Source organism: Aquarana catesbeiana, linkage group LG03 (assembly GCF_042186555.1).
Source record: "Aquarana catesbeiana isolate 2022-GZ linkage group LG03, ASM4218655v1, whole genome shotgun sequence".
Classification (NCBI taxonomy): domain Eukaryota; kingdom Metazoa; phylum Chordata; class Amphibia; order Anura; family Ranidae; genus Aquarana; species Aquarana catesbeiana.
In genome coordinates this window covers 12,762,914-12,784,093 of record NC_133326.1, presented here as the reverse complement: position 1 = coordinate 12,784,093, position 21,180 = coordinate 12,762,914, and the positions used below count along the sequence as shown (strand labels likewise).

The 21,180-nt window shown below is 45.1% G+C and overlaps 1 protein-coding gene across 1 annotated transcript in view; it reads left to right on the top strand.

The window, feature by feature from the left end:
• MAP2K5 (mitogen-activated protein kinase kinase 5) overlaps positions 1-21,180 on the top strand; it is a 252,191-nt gene that overhangs the window by 62,807 nt on the left and 168,204 nt on the right. Inside the window, exons 6-7 of the mRNA XM_073618284.1 lie at positions 3,458-3,525; positions 11,216-11,261. Coding sequence (XP_073474385.1) covers positions 3,458-3,525; positions 11,216-11,261 — 114 coding nt within the window. The remainder of the gene's footprint in view (positions 1-3,457; positions 3,526-11,215; positions 11,262-21,180) is intronic.

Below are 21,180 nucleotides of genomic sequence, written 5' to 3'. Positions count from 1 at the left end.
CAGAGCTCTGTTCTGATAGCGGCGATGTGCTGGATTTTGTTTCCCTGCAAAGCACATCCCATGGTAAAAAGTCACACAAACACTGGTTTGGCACACGGTTAACCCTTTGATCACCCCCAGACATTTAACCCCTTTCCAGCCAGTGTCATTAGTACAGTGACAGTGCATATTTTTAGCACTGATCACTGTATTGGTGTCACTGGTTCCCAAAAGTGTCAGATTGTCCGCCACAATATTGCAGTCTCGCTATAAGTCGCTGATCACCGCCATTACTAGTATAAAAACAAATTCCAGTATATATCCCATAGTTTGTAGACGCTATAACCTTTGCGCAAACCAATCAATATACACTTAGGCTACTTTCACACTGTGGCCGCTCCACGTTAGTGGTAAAGCGCCGCTAGTTTTAGCTGCGATTTACTGTCATTTTAGCTATGCCTTTCCGGTCGCTAGCGGGGCGCTTTTAACCCCTGCTAGCGGCTGAAGAAAGGGTGTATACAGCGCTCCCAAACCGCCCCAAAGATGCTGCTTGGAGGACTTTTCAGAACGTCCCGCAAGCGCACCGCCCCCAGTGTGAAAAGTCACATTGGAATAAATGGGGGGGGGGGGGGGGCGGCTTTCAGACGTTAGAGGCTATAACTAGCGCTAAAACACGTGAAAACCACCTCGGTGTGAAAGCAGCCTTATTGGGATTTTTTTTTTTTTTTACCAAAAATATGTAGCAGAATACATATTAGCCTAAATTTATGAAGAAATTACATTTTATTTTATTTTTTTATTGGATGTGTTTTATAGCAGAAAGTAAAAAATATCGGTTTTGTTTTTTTTCCAAAATTGTTGGTCTTTTTTCTTTTTTTTATAGCGCAAAAAAAAAAAAAAAAAAAAACAGTGATGATAAAATACCACCAAAAGAAAGCTCTATTTGTGGGTAAAAAAAAAAAAAAAAAAGATAAAATTGTTGTGTAAAGCGTTGCATGACCGCGCAATTGTCAGTTAAGGCAGTGCCGTGTAGCAAAAAATGGCCTGGTCATGAAGGGGGGGGGTAAATCCGGAGGTCAAGTGGTTAATTAAGCATTTGGCTAGCTGTACACAACAGCAGCAGTGCCCTAAGAAATAATCCACTTGGCAAAGCTCGTGATTCAATAACTTTAGCGTACGTTCATTAATATTTAACATTAGAATCATATAATCCATATACAGCCCTAAATAGGTACAAATAGTTGTATTTTTTTTTTTGGTGCTGCTTTCCCAGGTAGGACGAAACATGTATGTACTTTTTTCTATATTCACTTCATGTAATATGCATCAAATAATATTTATGTGCTTGCATCTGTATTCGCTTAGTACATCCCATATGGCTATTGCCTGTTGAGTTCTTTTCCAACAGCTCCCCTCTCCACAAAACTGCTAAGCAATCTCTCCTCTGCCATTTGTGGCCAAATAATTGAGGGTTAAAGAGGAACTCCGGTCTTTTCCAAATATTGTCTTTTTTTTAATTTATATAATACAAAATTAAAAAAAACCCCAGAGGTGATCAAATACCACCAAAAGAAAGCTCTGTTTGTGTGAAAACAATTATCTAAATGTCGTTTGGGTACAGTGTTGCATGACTGTGCGATTGCCAGTTAAAGTAGCGCAGCGCCGAACAGCAAAAAAACAGCCTGGTCATGAAGTGGGGGGGTAAAGCCTTCCATGGCTTAAATTGTTACTTAACCCAGGAGCCTGCAGTCACTATATCTGGTCTCCCCAGGAGCCTGCATTCACTATATCTGCTCTCCCCAGGAGCCTGCATTCACTATATCTGCTCTCCCCAGGAGCCTGCATTCACTTTATCTGGTCTCCCCAGGAGCCTGCATTCACTTTATCTGGTCTCCCCAGGAGCCTGCATTCACTATATCTGCTCTCCCCAGGAGCCTGCATTCACTATATCTGCTCTCCCCAGGAGCCTGCATTCTCTATATCTGCTCTCCCCAGGAGCCTGCATTCTCTATATCTGCTCTCCCCAGGAGCCTGCATTCTCTATATCTGCTCTCCCCAGGAGCCTGCATTCACTATATCTGCTCTCCCCAGGAGCCTGCATTCACTATATCTGCTCTCCCCAGGAGCCTGCATTCTCTATATCTGGTCTCCCCAGGAGCCTGCATTCACTATATCTGGTCTCCCCAGGAGCCTGTATTCACTATATCTGCTCTCCCCAGGAGCCTGCATTCTCTATATCTGCTCTCCCCAGGAGCCTGCAGTCACTATATCTGGTCTCCCTAGGAGCCTGCATTCACTATATCTGATCTCCCCAGGAGCCTGCATTCTCTATATCTGCTCTCCCCAGGAGCCTGCAGTCACTATATCTGGTCTCCCCAGGAGCCTGCATTCACTATATCTGCTCTCCCCAGGAGCCTGCATTCACTATATCTGCTCTCCCCAGGAGCCTGCATTCACTATATCTGCTCTCCCCAGGAGCCTGCATTCACTATATCTGGTCTCCCCAGGACTCTGCATTCACTATATCTGATCTCCCCAGGAGCCTGCATTCTCTATATCTGCTCTCCCCAGGAGCCTGCATTCACTATATCTGATCTCCCCAGGAGCCTGCATTCTCTATATCTGCTCTCCCCAGGAGCCTGCAGTCACTATATCTGGTCTCCCCAGGACTCTGCATTCACTATATCTGATCTCCCCAGGACTCTGCATTCTCTATATCTGCTCTCCCCAGGAGCCTGCAGTCACTATATCTGGTCTCCCTAGGAGCCTGCATTCACTATATCTGCTCTCCCCAGGATCCTGTAGTCGCTATATCTGGTCTCCCCAGGAACCTGCAGTCACTATATCTGGTCTCCCCAGGAGCCTGCAGTCGCTATATCTGGTCTCCCCAGGAGCCTGCATTCACTATATCTGATCTCCCCAGGACTCTGCATTCACTATATCTGCTCTCCCCAGGATCCTGCATTCACTATATCTGGTCTCCCCAGGACTCTGCATTCACTATATCTGGTCTCCCCAGGAGCCTGCAGTCACTATATCTGGTCTCCCCAGGAGCCGGCATTCACTAGATCTGGTCTCCCCAGAAGCCTGCATTCACTATATCTGGTGTCCCACAGTACACAGAACATGGAAATGCACTTCTTTTAGTAAATATAAACTGCTAAATACCTTTTCTCAGCAGTATATAGCAGTCTTCTATCAGTGTCTGGTTAAAGCTTGTAGGAGGAGTTTTCTGACTTGTCCTATGAGGATGCAGGACCCCCGACCCTCTGTCTGGACAGTGCTGATTGGACCCTGTGCCAATCACATGCACTCCCAAGAAAAAAAAACAAAAAACTCTCTAGCAATACACACCAAACTGAGCATGTGCAGAGTGCCTCCAAGGCTCTGTTCTATCAGGAGATGGATTGGGGACAGTGGAAGAAGGGGCGGATCAGAGAAGACAGGATCATACAGCTTTTTTTTTTCTCCTTTGTAGGTGAATACCAGAGGCGGATCATTGAATAACTGCAATACCTCCATATCGGACAGTATGCCCAGCAATAGGTAAGGGTATGCACAAGGGGGATGGGGGGTGGTTTTGGGGGGTGAGGTATTTTAAAATTTAGTGTGCAAAATCTGGTGCAGCTGTGCACAGTAACCAATCGGCTTCCAGCTTTTAGTGGTTGTAAAGGCAGAAGGTGCATTCTATGCATTAAGATAAAAAGCTTTCTGTGTGCAGCAGCCTCCCTCTAATACTTACCTGAGCCCCCTCTCTATCCAGTGTTGTCCACGAGTGCCTCGGCTGTCCAAGACTCTCCTCCTGATTGGCTGAGAAACAGCAGTGGCGCTAACTCCAGCTGCTGTCAATCAAAGCCAGTCAAGAGAGAGGGGGGGGTGGCTGAGCCGGGCCAGGGCTCCATGTCTGAATGGACACAGGGAGCTGTGACTCGGCTCGGGTGCCCCCCATACTGCTTGCTGTGGAGGACAGGAGGGAGGAGCCAGGAGAGCCGAAGAGGAGGATCGGGGCTGCTCTGTGCAAACTTATTGCACAGAGGAGGTAAGTATAACATGTTTGTTATTTGAATAAAAAAAACAAAAAAAAACACGAGACTTTACACTTTAAAGTGGTTCTAAACCTTTTTTTTTTTTTTTTAATTCAAATAACACACATGTTATACTTACCTGCTCTGTGTAATGCTTTTGCACAGAGCAGCCCCGATCCTCCTCTTCCCGGATCCCCCGCCGGCGCTCTAGGCCCCTCCTCTCCGGCGGGTGCCCCCATGGAAAGCTGCTTTCCATGGGGTCACCCGTGCGTGTGCTCGCTCCCGATGAACACTGACAGCGGGACTCCGCTGTCCAATGAGCAGCGAGACAGTGGCGAGATTGCATGGGGCTCAGGTAAGAAAAAGGGGGGTGGGGGGGGATGGTTGGGGGGGCTGCAGCACAACAGAAGGTTTTTCACCTTAATGCATAGAAGTGACAAGCCTTAAGGCTTTAGAACCACTTTAATCTCTTATGGAGCGCCCCACACAGATATACTGCGGCAGGGCGGCCCTCCTGCACGAAATCACAAACCTGTACGGGATTTTGTGCACTGGGTCTGGGGAGTGCGCCTCCGGCGACCCACTCCCGTTGTGATTGGACACAGTAGGAGCCAATCGGTGGGTCCAGCATACCCGATGTCCTCCGGGACCCGGCGATCGTTCTCAGGAGAGGCAAGACGGAGGTCTGCCTATGTAAACAAGGCAGATCGCCGTTGTGGAAGATGGAGAGCTTGTGTTTCTGCTAAGTAGGAACACGGATCTCTGTCGTCGTCCCCCCCCCAGTCAGAGCACCTCCCCCCACAACTAGCAGGCACTACCAGGGAACACATTTAACCCTTTGATTGCCCCCTGATGTTAACCCATTTCCTGCCAGTGTCATTAGTACAGTGACTACATTTTTTTTTTTTTTTTAGCACCGATCACTGTATTGGTGTCACTGGTCCCCAAAAAGTGTCAAAAGTGTCAGGTGTCCGATTTGTCCGCCGCAGTGTCGCAGTCCTGCTAAAAATCACTGATCGCCACCATTACTAGTAAAAAAAAAAAAAAAAAAAAAAAAAAAGGAATAAATAAAAATTCTTCAAAAAAAATAAAAATTAACTTTTACACAAACTTATTGGGATTTTTTTTACCAAATATATGTAGCAGAATACATATTGGCCTAAACTGAATAAATTTGATTTTTTTTCCTTTTTTTTGGGGGGGGGGGGGGGGGTGCTTTTATAGCATAAAGTAAAAAATATTGTTTTTTTTTTTTTTTTTTTCAAAATTGTCGGCCTTTTTTTGTTTATAGCGCAATATAAAAACCGCAGAGGTGATCAAATACCATCAAAAGAAAACTCTATTTGTGGGGGAAAAAAGACATCGATTTTAGTTGGGTACAGCGTCGCACGACCGCAAAATTGTCAGTTAAGATAACGCAGTAGACATGTGCAATTCGTTTGGAATTAGTTTTTTTTGATGAATTTCGACAAAATAGTTCATTCGGAAATATCCAAATTAGCGAAAACCCGTTTTTAACGAATTTTTCAGAATATTCGTAAATTCGAAAATTTTGGAAAAATTCGAAAATCTTATAGGCCCTGGAATTTCCTTTCAAATGTGGCTGTTAGTGAACGTACCGAATACGAATTTATCGGAAGCTACGAATTATCCGAAATAACGAACGCCGCATCTAAATGAATGGAACGTAACAAATTAATAATAATAAATCACAATAATAGTAATCAAAACGTTTTATTATTATTATTATTTATTATCAATTCGCTCCGTTCCATTTGTTTAGATGCGGCATTCGTAACTTTGGATAAAATTCGTACTTGTTACGTTCACCAAAAGCCAAATTTGAAAGGAAATTCCAATACCTAGAATTTAATAGTTAGTTATTATTTGTTATTCTTTTGAATTTTCTAACTAACTAATAATAACTAACTATTAAATTATAGGTATTGGAATTTCCTTTAATTTGGCTGTTAGTGAACGTAACGAATACAAATTTATCCGAAATAACGAATGCCGTATCTAAACGAAAAAAAAAAATAGTAATTAAAACTTTTTATTATTATTTATTATTAAATTAGTTCTATTCCATTTGTTTAGATGCGGCATTCGTAACTTCGGATAAAATTCGTATTCGTTACGTTCACTAACAGCCAAATTTGAAAGGAAATTCCAGTACCTATAATTTATTATTTAGTTATTATTTAGTTAGTTATTCTTTAGAATTTTCTGATTTTCTAACTAAGTAATAATAATTAACTATTAAATTATAAGTATTGGAATTTCCTTTCAAATTTGGCTGTTAGTGAACGTAACGAATACGAATTTTATCCGAAGTTACGAATGCCGCATCTAAACAAATGGAACAGAACAAATTTAATAATAAATAATAATAAAAAGTTTTGATTACTATTATTGTTATTTATTATTATTAATTTGTTACATTCCATTTGTTTGGATACGGCGTTCGTTATCTCGGATAAATCCTAAAATTTTGTATTTGTTACGTTCACTAACAGCCAAATTTGAAAAGAAATTCCAATACTTATAATTTAATAGTTAGTTATTATTGGTTAGTTATTCTTTCGAATTTTCTGATTTTCTTTCTTGTATTTGGATTTTTTGAATTTACGGATTTTCGAATTTTCGAATTTACAAATTGCGATCATACCGAATGACCCGAAAAATTAAAGAAAGAAAAAAAAAAAAAAAAAAAGAACGAATGAAACGAAAACTAACACATATTTTTCGGCAGTGCACGGGTCTATAACTCTGTGTCGTATTGCAAAAAATGGCTTGGTCAGGAGGGGGGGGGGGGGGGACCTTCCGGGGCTGAAGTGGTTAATTGAACAAGCTGACATTAGAAGCTGATTGGTTGCAGCTGCACCAGGTTCTGAGTGCTCCAGTTTTAGTAAATCTCCCCCCCCCCCCCCCCCCCCCCCAATGAGTCAGGTGCCCTTACTACAGCTGCCAGCTATTTAATAGCGAAGGAAACGGTATTAACATGGATTGCTAATAAGGTAACCAAAGCGTGACCCGCTACATGAATACACGGCTGTGTTCAGCGTTGCTCGGGGCTCTGGAATTATGAACGTTGAGCCTTCAGACAGCCTGAAGTCTCCTCCACACCTGGATACTCCGGCTGCATCATCGTCCTTTTAGGGCCCATTCACACATAAAGGGTAACTCCACTTTCGTGGGGAAAAATGAAAAAGCAAATAAACCACTTGCCGACTGCCGCACGCCGATATACATCGGCACAATGGCAGCGAATCCGCACGCCGATATACGTCGGCACAATGGCAGCGAATCCGCACGCCGATATACGTCGGCACAATGGCAGCGAATCCGCACGCCGATATACATCGGCACAGTGGCAGCGAATCCGCACGCCGATATACGTCGGCACAATGGCAGCGAATCCGCACGCCGATATACGTCGGCACAGTGGCAGCGAATCCGCACGCCGATATACGTCGGCACAATGGCAGCGGTGGGCAAATGGGGCGTACCCGTACGTCCCCTTTAACCGCTTCCCTACCCGCCTATAGTCAAATGACGTCCACAGATGGGATCTCCCATCCTGGGGTGGACGTCATATGACGGGCCTCGGGTTCCCGGCCGCCTGGGGGGGCGCGCGCCGCGCCGCCGCCGCGTTGCTCGGGACCCGGTGCGTGTGCCCGGCGGCTGTGATGTCCGCCGGGCACCCGCGATTGCCCGTTAACCGGCCCGGACCGTGGATCTCTGTGTGTAAACACAGAGATCCACGTCCTGTCAGTTCAGAGGAGAGCGATCTGTGTTCCCAGTACAGAGGAACACCGATCGGTCTCCTCCCCTTGTATGTCCCCGCCCCCTACAGTTAGAAGCATTTCCTAGGAAACACATTTAACCCCTCCCCGCCCCCTAGTGGTTAACCCCCTTCACTGCCTGTCACATTTACACAGTAATCAATGCAATTTTATAGCACTGATCGCTGTATAAATGTGAATGGTCCCAAAAATGTGTCAAAAGTGTCCGATGTGTCCGCCATAATGTCGCAGTCACGAAAAAAAATCGCTGATCGCCGCTATTACTAGTAAAAAAAAAAAAAAAAAAAATTATTTTTTAAAAAAAATGCCATAAATCTATCCCGTATTTTATAGACGCTATAACTTTTGCGCAAACCAATCAATATACGCTTATTGCGATTTTTTTTTTTTTTACCAAAAATATGTAGAAGAATACGTATCGGCCGAAACTGAGGAAAAAATTTGTTTTAAAAAAAAAAAAATGGGATATTTATTATAGCAAAAAGTAAAAAATATTGTGTTTTTTTTCAAAATTGTTGCTCTTCTTTTGTTTATAGCGCAAAAAATAAAAACCACGGAGGTGATCAAATACCGCCAAAAGAAAGCTCTATTTGTGGGGAAAAAAGACGTCAATTTTGTTTGGGTACAACGTCTCATTACCGCGCAATTGTCGTTTAAAGTGCGACAGCGCTGAAAACTAAAAATTGGTCTGGGAAGGAAGGGGGTGAAAATGCCCGGTATTGAACCGGTTAATTTGCGGGCTAGTGGGCGCGCCCACCGCGTGTTGCACGACTGTGCCCGCTGGTCCCGCGGACTAGATTTTTTCGCCGGCGGCCCGCGATAGTGAGACGGAGAGGCAGAACGAGGAGATGCCTACGTAAACGTGGCATTTCCCTGTTCTGCCTGTCATCAGGAGCAGTGAATCTCTGTCATGTTGTAGTGAGCCCATCCCCCCCCCCCCTCCACAGTTAGAATCACTCCCTAGGACACACTTAACCCCTTGATCGCCCCCTAGTGTTTTAACCCCTTCCCTGGCAGTGTCATTTACACAGTAATCAGTGCATTTTTATAGCACTGATCGCTGTATAAATGACAATGGTCCCATAATAGTGTCAAAAGTGTGCAATGTGTCCGCCATAATGTCGCATGTCACGATAAAAATTGCAGATTGCCGCCATTACTAATAAAAAAAAAAAAAAATGCCATAAATCTATCCCCTATTTTGTAGACGCTATAACTTTTAACTTTTGCGCAAACCAATCAATATACGCTTATTGAGATTTTTTTTTTTTAATATGTACAAGAATACATATCGGCCTAAACTTGGGAAGAAATTTTTTTTTTTGTTAAATTTGGGATATTTTATATAGAAAAAAGTACAAAATATTGTGTTTTTGTTTTTTTTCACATTTGTCACTCTTTTTTTTTTTTTTTGTTTATAGCGCAAAAAAAAAAAAAAAAAACACGCAGAGGTGATCAATACCACCAAAAGAAAGCTCTGTTTGTGGGGAAAAAAGGACATAAATCTTGTTTGGGTACATCGTCCCACGACCGCGCAATTGTCAGTTAAATCGTCGCAGTGCCGTATCGCAAAAAATGACCTGGTCAGGAAGGGGGCAAATCCTTCCGGGGCTGAAGTGGTTAATCATTTATGCTGCTAACATTAGTAAATGGATAGGAAGGTGTATTATATTTACATTTCTTCAGTTACTTCCTGGTTTCTGGCCTAGGTCAAAATGAGGTCATAAATCCTAGCAGTCTTCATGAAGGGGGGGGGGGGGCTTTCTCAGCTAAGCACACCCTCCTGCCTGCATGCCTGAGCTTAGGGGCAGATGGATTCCAGGAAATAAATGCTACATGAATCATTTGCCCTTACTCAAGATGGCCGTGGCTAGAAATGCTAGGGGGGGTGTCTAACAACATGAATTCTCAACAAAATAAAGCGTGGAGACGTGGATGGATAAGGGGAGTTTGCTTTGAAAATGAAAAATGAAGCAACCACTTCAGTCCCGGAAGATTTACCCCCCTTAATGACCAGGCCATTTTTTGCGATACGGCACTGCGTCGCTTTCACTGACAATTGCGAGGTCGTGCAACGTTGCACCCAAACAAAATTGACGTCCTTTTTTTCCCCACAAATAGAGCTTTCTTTTGTTGGTATTTGATCACCTCTGCGTTTTTTATTTTTTATTTTTTGCACTATAAACAAAAAAGAGCGACAATTTTGAAAAAAAACAATGTTTTAGTTTTTGCTATAATATATATCAAAAATGTCTTCATCAGTTTAAGCCAATACGTATTCTTCTACATATTTTTGGTTAAAAAAAAAAAAAAATCGCAATAAGCGTATATTGATTGGTTTGCGCAAAAGTTATAGCGTCTCCAAACTATGGGATATGTTTATGGCATTTTTATTATTTATTTATTTTTTACTAGTAATGGCGGTGATCTGCGATTTTTAGCAGGACTGCGACATTGCGGCAGACAGATCAGACACTTTTTTGGGACCAGTGACATTACAGTGATCAGAGCTAAAAATACCCACTGATTACTCTATAAATGTCACTGGCAGGGACGGGAGTTAACACTAGGGGGCGATCAATTAAGTGTTCCCTGGGAAGTGTTTCTAACTGTGTGTGAGGGGGGGGGGGGGGGTGTCTGACTGGAGGAGGAGAGAGATCGCTGTTCCTGATCACTAGGAACAGCAGATCTCTCTCTACTTCCATGTCAGAACGGGATCTGCCTTGTTTACATAGGCAGATCCCCGTTCTGCCTCTGTGAGGAGTGATAGTGGGGTGGCCAGCGGACACCGCTGCCGCCGGCCATGCGCTTCAGCGTCGCGGGCCCACTAACGCTCTTAAAGCGGCCAACGTACACCTACGGCGATTCACGCAGCCGTGCCAACCTGCCCGCAGAATAATGACGCCGGCTGTTCAGCAAGCGGTTAAAAACTGCATTTTTGTATTTGCTCGGGTTATCTATGTGTAATATTAACATTCGTTTGATGATCTGAATCATTTATGTGTGACAAATTAGCAAACAAATCAGGAAGTGGGCAAATGCATTTTACAGCACTGTAAATATCATTCAGTTAGTGTTTGCATCTACTTTACATAGTTACATAGTTAGTCAGGTTGAAAAAAGATCTACTTCAACTGGAATGCGGAGCGGTTCCATAAAATGATATACGTCTGATACACCTCATACATATTAGATGTATAGAAAAGAGCAGAAGACAGATATTCCAGCACAGAGAACCTCCCACGAGGAGGCTGGATGCATTTATTGAGCTACTGGTTGTGTGTTATAAATACAGAAAGTTTGGTGAATTAGTCTAATTTTTTCAACTTGTGATGTTCATGGTTTTCTGTCCTTCTTTTTTTTTTTTTTTTTGTTTTTTTTTTTTTTTTTTTCTTTATTTCACAGTTTAAAGACCTCTGCAGAGCTGAAAAAGATTTTAGCCAATGGAGAGGTAAGCTTTGCCCTAAAAGGGAGATCTTTAGTTTTTTTCCACAATTTTATTTTTTTTTACTTTTAATATGCAAAGAAATTCAGCAAAAAACTGTGTGGAGGAGCCGCCCCTATTGTGTTCTCCCGATGGGGGGAGGAGCTGCCCCTATTGTGTTCTCCCAATGGGGGGAGGAGCTGCCCCTATTGTGTTCTCCCGACGGGGGGAGGAGTTGCCCCTATTGTGTTATCCCAATGGGGGGAGGAGCTGCCCCTATTGTGTTCTCCCGACGCGGGGAGGAGCTGCCCCTATTGTGTTATCCCAATGGGGGGAGGAGCTGCCCCTATTGTGTTCTCCCGACGGGGGGAGGAGCTGCCCCTATTGTGTTCTCCCGACGGGGGAGAGGAGTCTCCCCTATTGTGTTCTCCCGACGGGGGGGAGGAGTCACCCCTATTGTGTTCTCCCGATGGGGGGAGGAGGCGCCCCTAATGTGTTCTCCCGACGGGGACACACACACTCAATGGTTATTGCTACCGGCTGTAGCCGCTGGCAAAATTTGCATTAAAAATACGTCAGTCTGATTGTACCAAAGGTGATTGATCGATCAACTTGTGTACAAACGGGGGCTGCCCATACATGGTTTGAATCTTGGGCGGTCCCTGCTGAACCAGCCGAGATTCAAACCCTCTATGCCTGGCTTTAGTGTATCCAAATCTGCTAGTCCATCTAACACCCCCCCCCCCGGCTGACAATACTGCGCTGTCTGCTGTTCCCACCTGTTCTTCATCCAGAGTGGGGGGGGGGGGCGCTCTAATACACAAGTAGTGTTACTGGCCAGATCACCAGGTGAAAACAGAAGGGGAAAAAAAAGCCTAAAAAAGAAAACGAATGCAGCCGCCACATCTAAAGATTGGCAAGCTGCAATATATTACATTTTTGGGTGTAATACGGCTTTAAAAACAGTGCAGACTGTTCATCTAGCAAGGTGAGTGTTCACTTCGCTTAGTAGATAAGGCGAAGCAGTTCTCTCTTCAGTCATCCCAGCCATCTGCAAGCAAAAGCCCGAGGTTTTTTTTATAGTTTTGTTTTATTCCCCATGCAGATGATTGGGTGTTCAAAGTCAACCCAGCTTCACCTTGTTTACTAAGCTAAGGAAGGGTTCATTCACTTTTCAAAGTGAAAATACATCTTTCTAAGACAGTGAAAAGTCTGTAACCCTCCAGTAAATAACGAAGGGCGTCTAAATAAAATGGCCTGTGACTTATTAAGTTTATATTCTGGGATAGGAAAGGGGGGGGGGGGTATACTTTACGTTATCTAAGCATATATATTTTCTGTGTATTTATGTTTATATATGATTAAATGTATAGCCAATACATTCCCAATGTTATTAATGGATATCACTGCTTGGAATGACTGATTTCTAATTTATTACATATTATAACTGAAATATCTACACAATGACCACAATGCCCCCGTCTTCTGCCGCCTCTTTACTTGTGTCCTAATAATAAACTCTCTTAGCTCACTCTTAATTAATCATCATAAAATGGCCAAAAACTTTCTAATTGTGTTATCACAGCTGAAACCTATCACAGCTGAAACCTGTTATTTTGTCAAGAAAGTGTATGAATTGTCTTTCCTTTGGGTTTCCAAGTGCATTGCAAAAGTTTAAAAAAAGGTCAAAATGAAACCATTTCCTTTTAGAAATACAACCTGCTATTAATTTGGAAAACGAAGGTTATTTCATGGGCCGGATTGCCTTGAAATTGAAGATTTTGTACAAAGGTGCCCGTTACTTTTTTTAAGAGAAGAGGAAAAACTGGATTGGATAAAGAGAGAAGCGGAGTCCCTAGATGTACAACTGCCTGGAAAGATACACTGTTGCCAAAAGTATTGGGACGCCTCCCTTTACACAGACATGAACTTTAATGGCATCCCAGTCTTAAAGCGGAGTTCCACCCAAAAATGGAACTTCCGCTTTTCGGAATCCCCCCTCCGGTGTCACATTTGGCAACTTTCAGGGGGGAGGGGGAGCATATACCCGTCTAATACAGGTATTTTGCTCCCACTTTCGGGCATAGATAGCCGAGCCACCCACAGGTATCTACGCCACTTCCGGCGCCTTCTCCGCCCCCCCCCCCCGTCTTCTGGGAGACACACAGGTCCCAAAAGACAGCAGGGACCAGTTGGATTGTGCATCGCGAGTCGCACATGTGCAGTAGAGAACCAGGCTGTGAAGCCGCAAGGCTTGACTTCCTGATTCCCTTACCGAAGATGGCGGCGCCTCCAACTGTGAGCCGAGGGACGGGTCGGCTTCGGGTGAGGACATCGCGGGCGCCCTGGACTGGTAAGTGTCCTTATTTTAAAAGCCAGCAGCTGCAGTATTTGTAGCTGCTGACAGTTAAAAAAAAAAAAAAAATTAGGCGGAACTCCGCTTTAAGCCTCGTACGCACGATCGGATTTTCAGCAGGGGATTGTGTGATGACAGACTGTTGGCCTAAAATCCAACCGTTAGTACGCTCCATCAGACAATTGTTGTCCAACTTTCCACCAACAAATGTTGGATGGCAGGCTAGTAAATTTTAGGCAGACAACGGTCTGTTGTCAGATTTTCTTATCGTCTGTACACAAGTCTATCACACGAAAGTCCAAAGTATAAACACGCATGCTCAGAATCAATACTCACTAAACACGACATTAGCAGAAGGTGCCCAAAGGATGGCGCTCAAGAGCATTCGTGTTTTGTTGGCCGACAATTTTGTGTACCGTTTGTATGCAAGACAAGTTCCTGGCACATGCCCTTCGGATAAAAGTCTGACGCTTTGTTGGCCAACAATCCGATCGTGTGTACCAGGCCTAATGCCTCGTACACACGTTCCGATTATCGTACGACGTATCGTTCGCATTTTGTTGCATAAAACTAATATCGAATACAACAGTGCAAAATGTGCTCTACGAAAAGTAAGCTTTTTGTTGTACAATTCTGGTTTATTTTCCTGTTTCCGATCATGTATGGTGTTCGTCTATCGATTTTTAGCGGACACATACTGTACTGATTAAACAATTGTCGTACGACGGGCTGTCGTTCGAGCAAAGTTTTCGTTTTCGTCCTTTCGGATTTTGTTGGACGAAATGTCTTTGATCGGCTGTCGAAAGCTGCGTACCAACGATCAGATTACCAAACGATCAATCGGAAAGCGATTTTTATAATCTGATAAACGGAACTTGTGTACGAGGCATTAGTCCGTAGGGTTCAATATTGAGTTGGCCCGCCCTTTACCGCTATAACAGCTTCAACTCTTCTGGGAAGGCCGTCCACAAGGTTTAGGAGTGTGTCTATGGGAATGTTTGACCATTCTTCCAGAAGAGCATTTGTGAGGTCAGGCACTGATGTTGGATGAGAAGACCTGGCTTGCAGTCTCTGCTTTAACTCATCCCAAAGGTTTTCTATCGGGTTGAGGTCAGGACTCTGTGCAGGCCAGTCAAGTTCCTCCACCCCAAGCTCGCTCATCCATGTCTTTATGGACCTTGCTTTGAGGCGTTATACCGTAAGCAACCAAAGGGGTTAACTTGAAGGTGGAGCAGTATGAAGAAGGATGTATAATCTTTTCTTATCCTCTGTGATCACTGTATGGAAGCATCCTATAGTAAATGTGTGTAAAATAAAAGTTTTATACAAAAGTGAAAAAAAACTTTAATATAACATCTAGAAAAAATAAAAAGCGTGATTGTCTGTCTGTCTATCTATGTTATAACTAAGGCCTGCCATAAACAGAGTCAGTCAGTGTTGATGGGGGAATCCCTCCTGCGGAGCCATTTTGTTCTCCCGGTGATGTGGAGGAAGCTGTCCTCGCCGGGAGAAACACAGTGATTACTACTAGCAGCTATAATAGTCGCCAGCAATAATCGTATGCAAAATCCGACAGGCTGGTAGTCCCCAGTTAATCGATCGATCAACTTGGATACATCCAGCCAGCCCAAATCCGTGCTACCAAAATCAAAGACAAAACCTAAATGGTTGATAGGGGTTAGACCGGCCAATCTCAGTGAAAGTTTCACGGATCCCTGGGGTTCCTTGAGCTGTGGTTGGTTGACTGTCCTTCCATTTTATGGTGCTTGCGTTGATGAAGGCTTCTTAGCCGAAACGCGTCAGCGTATAGCCTGTACCCGTGTACCCATGTAACCATTAAAGGACTTTTATTCAAGAGCATCCGAGTTGCCAGCCCTTTTTGATTCAATGCTTGCATAGTTCTGTAGAGACCAGTAATCTACATGCTTACTGCTATGTAGCACTGCACATATACCTAATGAGTGTGCACCGCCGGGCTTATTTACAAAGACTGGAGCAAAACGAAAATTTGGTTTCTCGAGCAGCCAATGATATTTCAGGTTTGATCTTCAAAACCTGTGCAAGAAAAATGAAAGACAAAACCTAATTGGTTGATAATGGGGTTGAAGTGACAATTTTCAACAAGGGTTCCATAGAATCTTTCTTCACAGGTTCCTAGAGGTTCCTTGGGCTGTGGTTGACTGACCTCCCATTTAATGGTGCTTGCATAGTTCCGGGGACAATGGCACTTGGTAGAGCCAGCGGCATGACACCATGATATTTTTTTTAGCTGTCTGTAAGGGTGGCTTCTGACCATCACACTGTAGGGGGGTATTCATCCCGCTGACAACCAATGTAAGGTGCATTTTTCCCACTGACCCACAACTAATTGGTTTCACCAGGGGGTGCCCTGAGACGTGGTTGAAATCTCATCAGCCGGTTCAGCAGAAATTTGTCTATGGCCGGTTTCACACATCCACTGCAACTTTCTATCTATTACCGTATTTATCGGCGTATAACACGCACATGCATTTTAAGAGGGAAATTTCAGGAAAAATCTTAAATTTTATATAAGGAAGTTTCAAGAAAAATAGGGGTCAGTGCCCATCTGAAGCCTCGCCATTGCCATCAATGCAGCAGCCTCGCCATTGCCATCAATGCAGCAGCCTCACCATTGCCATCAATGCAGCAGCCTCGCCATTGCCATCAATGCAGCAGCCTCGCCATTGCCATCAATGCAGCAGCCTCGGCATTGCCATCAGTGCAGCAGCCTCGCCATTGCCTCAATGCAGCAGCCTCGGCATTGCCATCAATGCAGCAGCCTCGGCATTGCCATCAATGCAGCAGCCTCGCCATTGCCATCAATGCAGCAGCCTCGGCATTGCCATCAATGCAGCAGCCTCGGCATTGCCATCAATGCAGCAGCCTCGGCATTGCCATCAATGCAGCAGCCTCGGCATTGCCATCAATGCAGCAGCCTCGGCATTGCCATCAATGCAGCAGCCTCGGCATTGCCATCAATGCAGCAGCCTCGGCATTGCCATCAATGCAGCAGCCTCGGCATTGCCATCAATGCAGCAGCCTCGGCATTGCCATCAATGCAGCAGCCTCGGCATTACCATCAATGCAGCAGCCTCGGCATTGCCATCAATGCAGCAGCCTCGGCATTGCCATCAATGCAGCAGCCTCGGCATTACCATCAATGCAGCAGCCTCGGCATTGCCATCAATGCAGCAGCCTCGGCATTACCATCAATGCAGCAGCCTCGGCATTGCCATCAATGCAGCAGCCTCGGCATTGCCATCAATGCAGCAGCCTCGGCATTGCCATCAATGCAGCAGCCTCGGCATTGCCATCAATGCAGCAGCCTCGGCATTGCCTCAAATGCAGCAGCCTCGGCATTGCCTCAAATGCAGCAGCCTCGGCATTGCCTCAAATGCAGCAGCCTCGGCATTGCCTCAAATGCAGCAGCCTCGGCATTGCCTCAAATGCAGCAGCCTCGGCATTGCCCTCAAATGCAGCAGCCTCGGCATTGCCTCAAATGCAGCAACCTCGCCATTGCCATCAATGCAGCAACCTCGCCATTGCCATCAATGCAGCAGCCTCGCCATTGCCATCAATGCAGCAGCCTCGCCATTGCCTCAGTGCAGCAGCCTCGCCATTGCCTCAGTGCAGCAGCCTCGCCATTGCCTCAAATGCAGCAACCTCGCCATTGCCATCAATGCAGCAGCCTCGCCATTTGCCATCAATGCAGCAGCCTCGCCATTGCCATCATTGCAGCAGCCTCGCCATTGCCATCAATGCAGGAGCCTCGCCATTGCCATTAGTGCAGCCTGATCGATGCCCATCTGCAGCCTAGAGGAGACAGGGAGGGGGGCGGGATGAGTGCCTACAAATTACATACAGTGAGAATCTCCTATGATAGACAGAACACTGGTCCAATGGCGGCCCAGGAGACGGGACTTCCTATTACAGAGGCCGCCAAGTAAACTGGAGATTCTCACTGTATGTAATTTGACGGCGCTCGTCCCGTCCCCCTCCCTGCCCCCTCCGAGGCGGCTAAAATTGAAGTATTGGCGTATAAACACGCACGCGCTATTTGCACCCGATTTCCATGGTGAAAAAGTGAGTGTTATACGCCAATAAATACTGTATATTATCCATCTAACAACCAGCATGTGTGTCCCTATCTACAGGAAGCGCAGGTACAGGAGCATTCATTGCTTGGAATTTATATAGTGGCCGCAACACAAAGCAATTCCTATTGCTCCATCTGCCCTCAGCCGAGTCAGATGTGCAGCACATACCTTAGGCTTCTCCTGACCTATTTTTGGTGAAGTCTCTGGTCATGACCACATGAATGAGGACAGAATGTGCGGCCCCCATTAGCAATGTCAGCTTGCAGTCATGGAATAACGAGCGTGGCGCACAGTGATGTCCTCCTGTATAGTGCTGACATATTTTTTTTTCCACTTGATTGACAGCTGGTTGCTGCTTCAGTGATGGGCAAGGGTCGTGATAAAGTAACTGTGATCATAGTACCGAGTGGGCCGTCTAATATCGAAAAGACACTTCAAAAAAAAAAGTAATTAACCAAACGTTGGTTATAGTTTTACAGTTGTGAGATTAGCATTGATCCCCCCCGTGGAGAAAAGCACCCCCTGCAACATAGGAGAGGACATTCTCACTGAAGCATCCTTTTGTGCTGGTTTTGCATCTGGCACTTGCAATGTTTGTGTAACTATCTCTGGTCCAGCTCCGTTGCCTGTATAAAGCGACGCGTGGGATTTGCGCATATGAGGAGCAGCAGGCTCCCTCTGGCTGCTCTAGGGAGGCAGCTGCCCGATGCTATCAAGCCTGCCTATTAGGATCAATTGGCCAAGACATCTGTGTCACTGCAAATAAAAGGGTCTTATTGATTTCCTAACTGCTGCTCACTTCCCTTCCTTGTTCAGACGCTTGAAATCTTAATTATCTCAACGCCTTCCCTCAGTGACCCCCTCCAAGACTCATCGGCATTTCATGAATCAAGTCTTCATAGTTGAGCATGTCAAGAAGACAATTAAGCCGCCCCTCCTCCCCCCCCCCCCCCTCCTCTGTTCTCCTCCACTTACTAAACACACATCTATCAGACACACTCTCCATTTACTCACCCAGTGGACACTAACTCCGCCGTGTAGAGACCAGTGATCTACATGATTGCTGCTATGCACCACTGCTCACATACCTAATGAACACGCACCACCAGGATAATTTACAAAGACTGGAGCCAAACAAAAAGTAGCCAATGATATTTCAGGTTTGCATCCTCAAATCTGAGTGATCAAATGAAAGACAAAACCTAAATAGTTGATAGGGGTTAGACCGGGCCAATCTCAATGAAAGTTCCATGGGTCCCTGGGGTTCCTCAAGAGGTTGTTAGGGGTTCCTTGAGCTGTGGCTGGTTGACCGACCTTCCATTCTTTTGGTGCTTGCATAGTTCTGTAGAGACCAGTAATCTACATGCTTGCTGCTGTGCACCACTTCTCACATACCTAATGAACACGCACCACCGGGCTAATTTTCAAAGACTGGAGCCAGGCCCAAAATTTGATTTCTCAAGCAGCCAATGATAGTTCAGGTTTGATCCTCCAAATCTGTGCGATCAAAATGAAAGACAAAACCTAAATGGCTGATAGGGGTTAGACCGGGCCAATCTCAATGAAGGTTTCATGGATCCTGGGGTTCCTCAAGAGGTTGTTAGGGGTTCCTTGAGCTGTGGCTGGTTGACAGACCTTCCATTTTTTTGGTGCTTGCATAGTTCTGTAGAGACCAGTAATCTACATGCATTTTCCCACTGACCTACAATGATATGGTTTTACCAGGGGTACCCTGAGACCTTCAAATTATTTTAAGGGTTCCTCTGGAATAAAAAGGTTGAGAAAGGATCAGTTAGACCAGTGGTCTCCAACTGTGGCCCAGGTGCCAGATTTGGCCCTTTGCATGCCTTTACGTGGCCCTTGGGGCACCATTCCTCCCACTGATGCCAATGATGGGGCAGTATTTCTCCCACTAATACCAATGATGGGGCAGTATTTCTCCCACTAATACCAATGATGGGGCACTATTCCTTCCACTGACTCCAATAATGGGGCGCTATTCCTTGCACTGACACCAATGACGGGGCACTATTCCTCCCACTGACACAATGATGGAGCACTATTCCTCTCACGAATGCTGAAGATGGGGCATTATTCCTTCCACTGACCCCAATGATGGGATACTATTACTCCCACTGATACCAATGATGGGGTACTATTCCTTCCACTAGTACCAATGATGGGGCAGTATTCCTCCCACTGACCCCAATGAATGGGCACTATTCCCCCCGCTAACACCGATAGGGCACTATTCCTTCCACTGACCACAATGATGAAGAACTATTCCTCCACTGATACCAATGATGGAGAACTTTTTCTCCCACTAATACCAATGATGGGGCATTATTCCTCCCACCGACCCCAATGATGGGGCACTATTTTCCCCACTGACACCAACTATAGGGCACTATTCCTTCCACTGACCACAATGATGGGGCACTATTCCTTCCACTGATACCAATGATGGGGCACTATTCCTCTCACTGATACCAATGATGGGAAATGATTCCTCCCACTGATACCAATGATGGGGCACCATTCCTCCTTCTGATACCAATGATGGGGCACCATTCCTCCCACTAATACCAATGATGGGGCCCTATTACTCTCATTGATACCAATGATGGGGCACTATTCTTCCCGCCAATGATGAGGCACTGTTCCTCCCACTAACACCAATGATTAAGTATTGTTTACTGCCACCGACGCCGGGGCATTTTTCTATTCCCACTGGAAACAGTCTGGCCCTCCTAAAGCCTGAAGGACAGTAGATTGTCCCTTTTGTTTGGGAAGTTTGGAGACCTCCTGGGTTAGACTAACATTTGGTTTGCTTTGATACATTGGGTCCGGAGTCTGCTCAAACACTAACATCTAGAACAGTGGATCCCAACCTCAGTCCTCAAGCAGCCCCAACAGGCCGTGTTTTGGGAATTTCCTTTAGACAAAAAAGTGGTCATAAAGACAAAGCTATTGATTTTAAGCACCTGTGCGAGGCGAAGGAAATCCTGAAAACATGACCTGTTGGGGGTGCTTGAGGACTTGGGTTGGAAATGGAAGCCACCGCACTAGATGACCCGTGTCTCTTTTGGATTATGACCGGCATCTAATTGTTGCGATAGGTAAGCTGCCTGCAGCTGTAGGGTTAATATCACTCGTTATTAATCATTATAGAAAACGAGAAGCCATTGCTCAAGTTAATCAGATATTGACAAGGCAGAAATAGTGCTGCATTGATACAGGTTATGTGGTATAAATATTTATTTCTTTCCTGTCACTCTGGGTGAATACTGGTATTGATCGCTTATTGATAGTGTCAGCACTTGATAGGAAGCATTGTTGTTACTCCGAGGAGAGCCCCCCCCCCCCTTGTTCACTTTAAATTTACTGATTGTGATGTTGTAGGATGCTGAGAGTTCAGCAGAAATTTCATTGGTTTTAGCTGCATCTGATCGCCAAATAATGAACCCGAGTC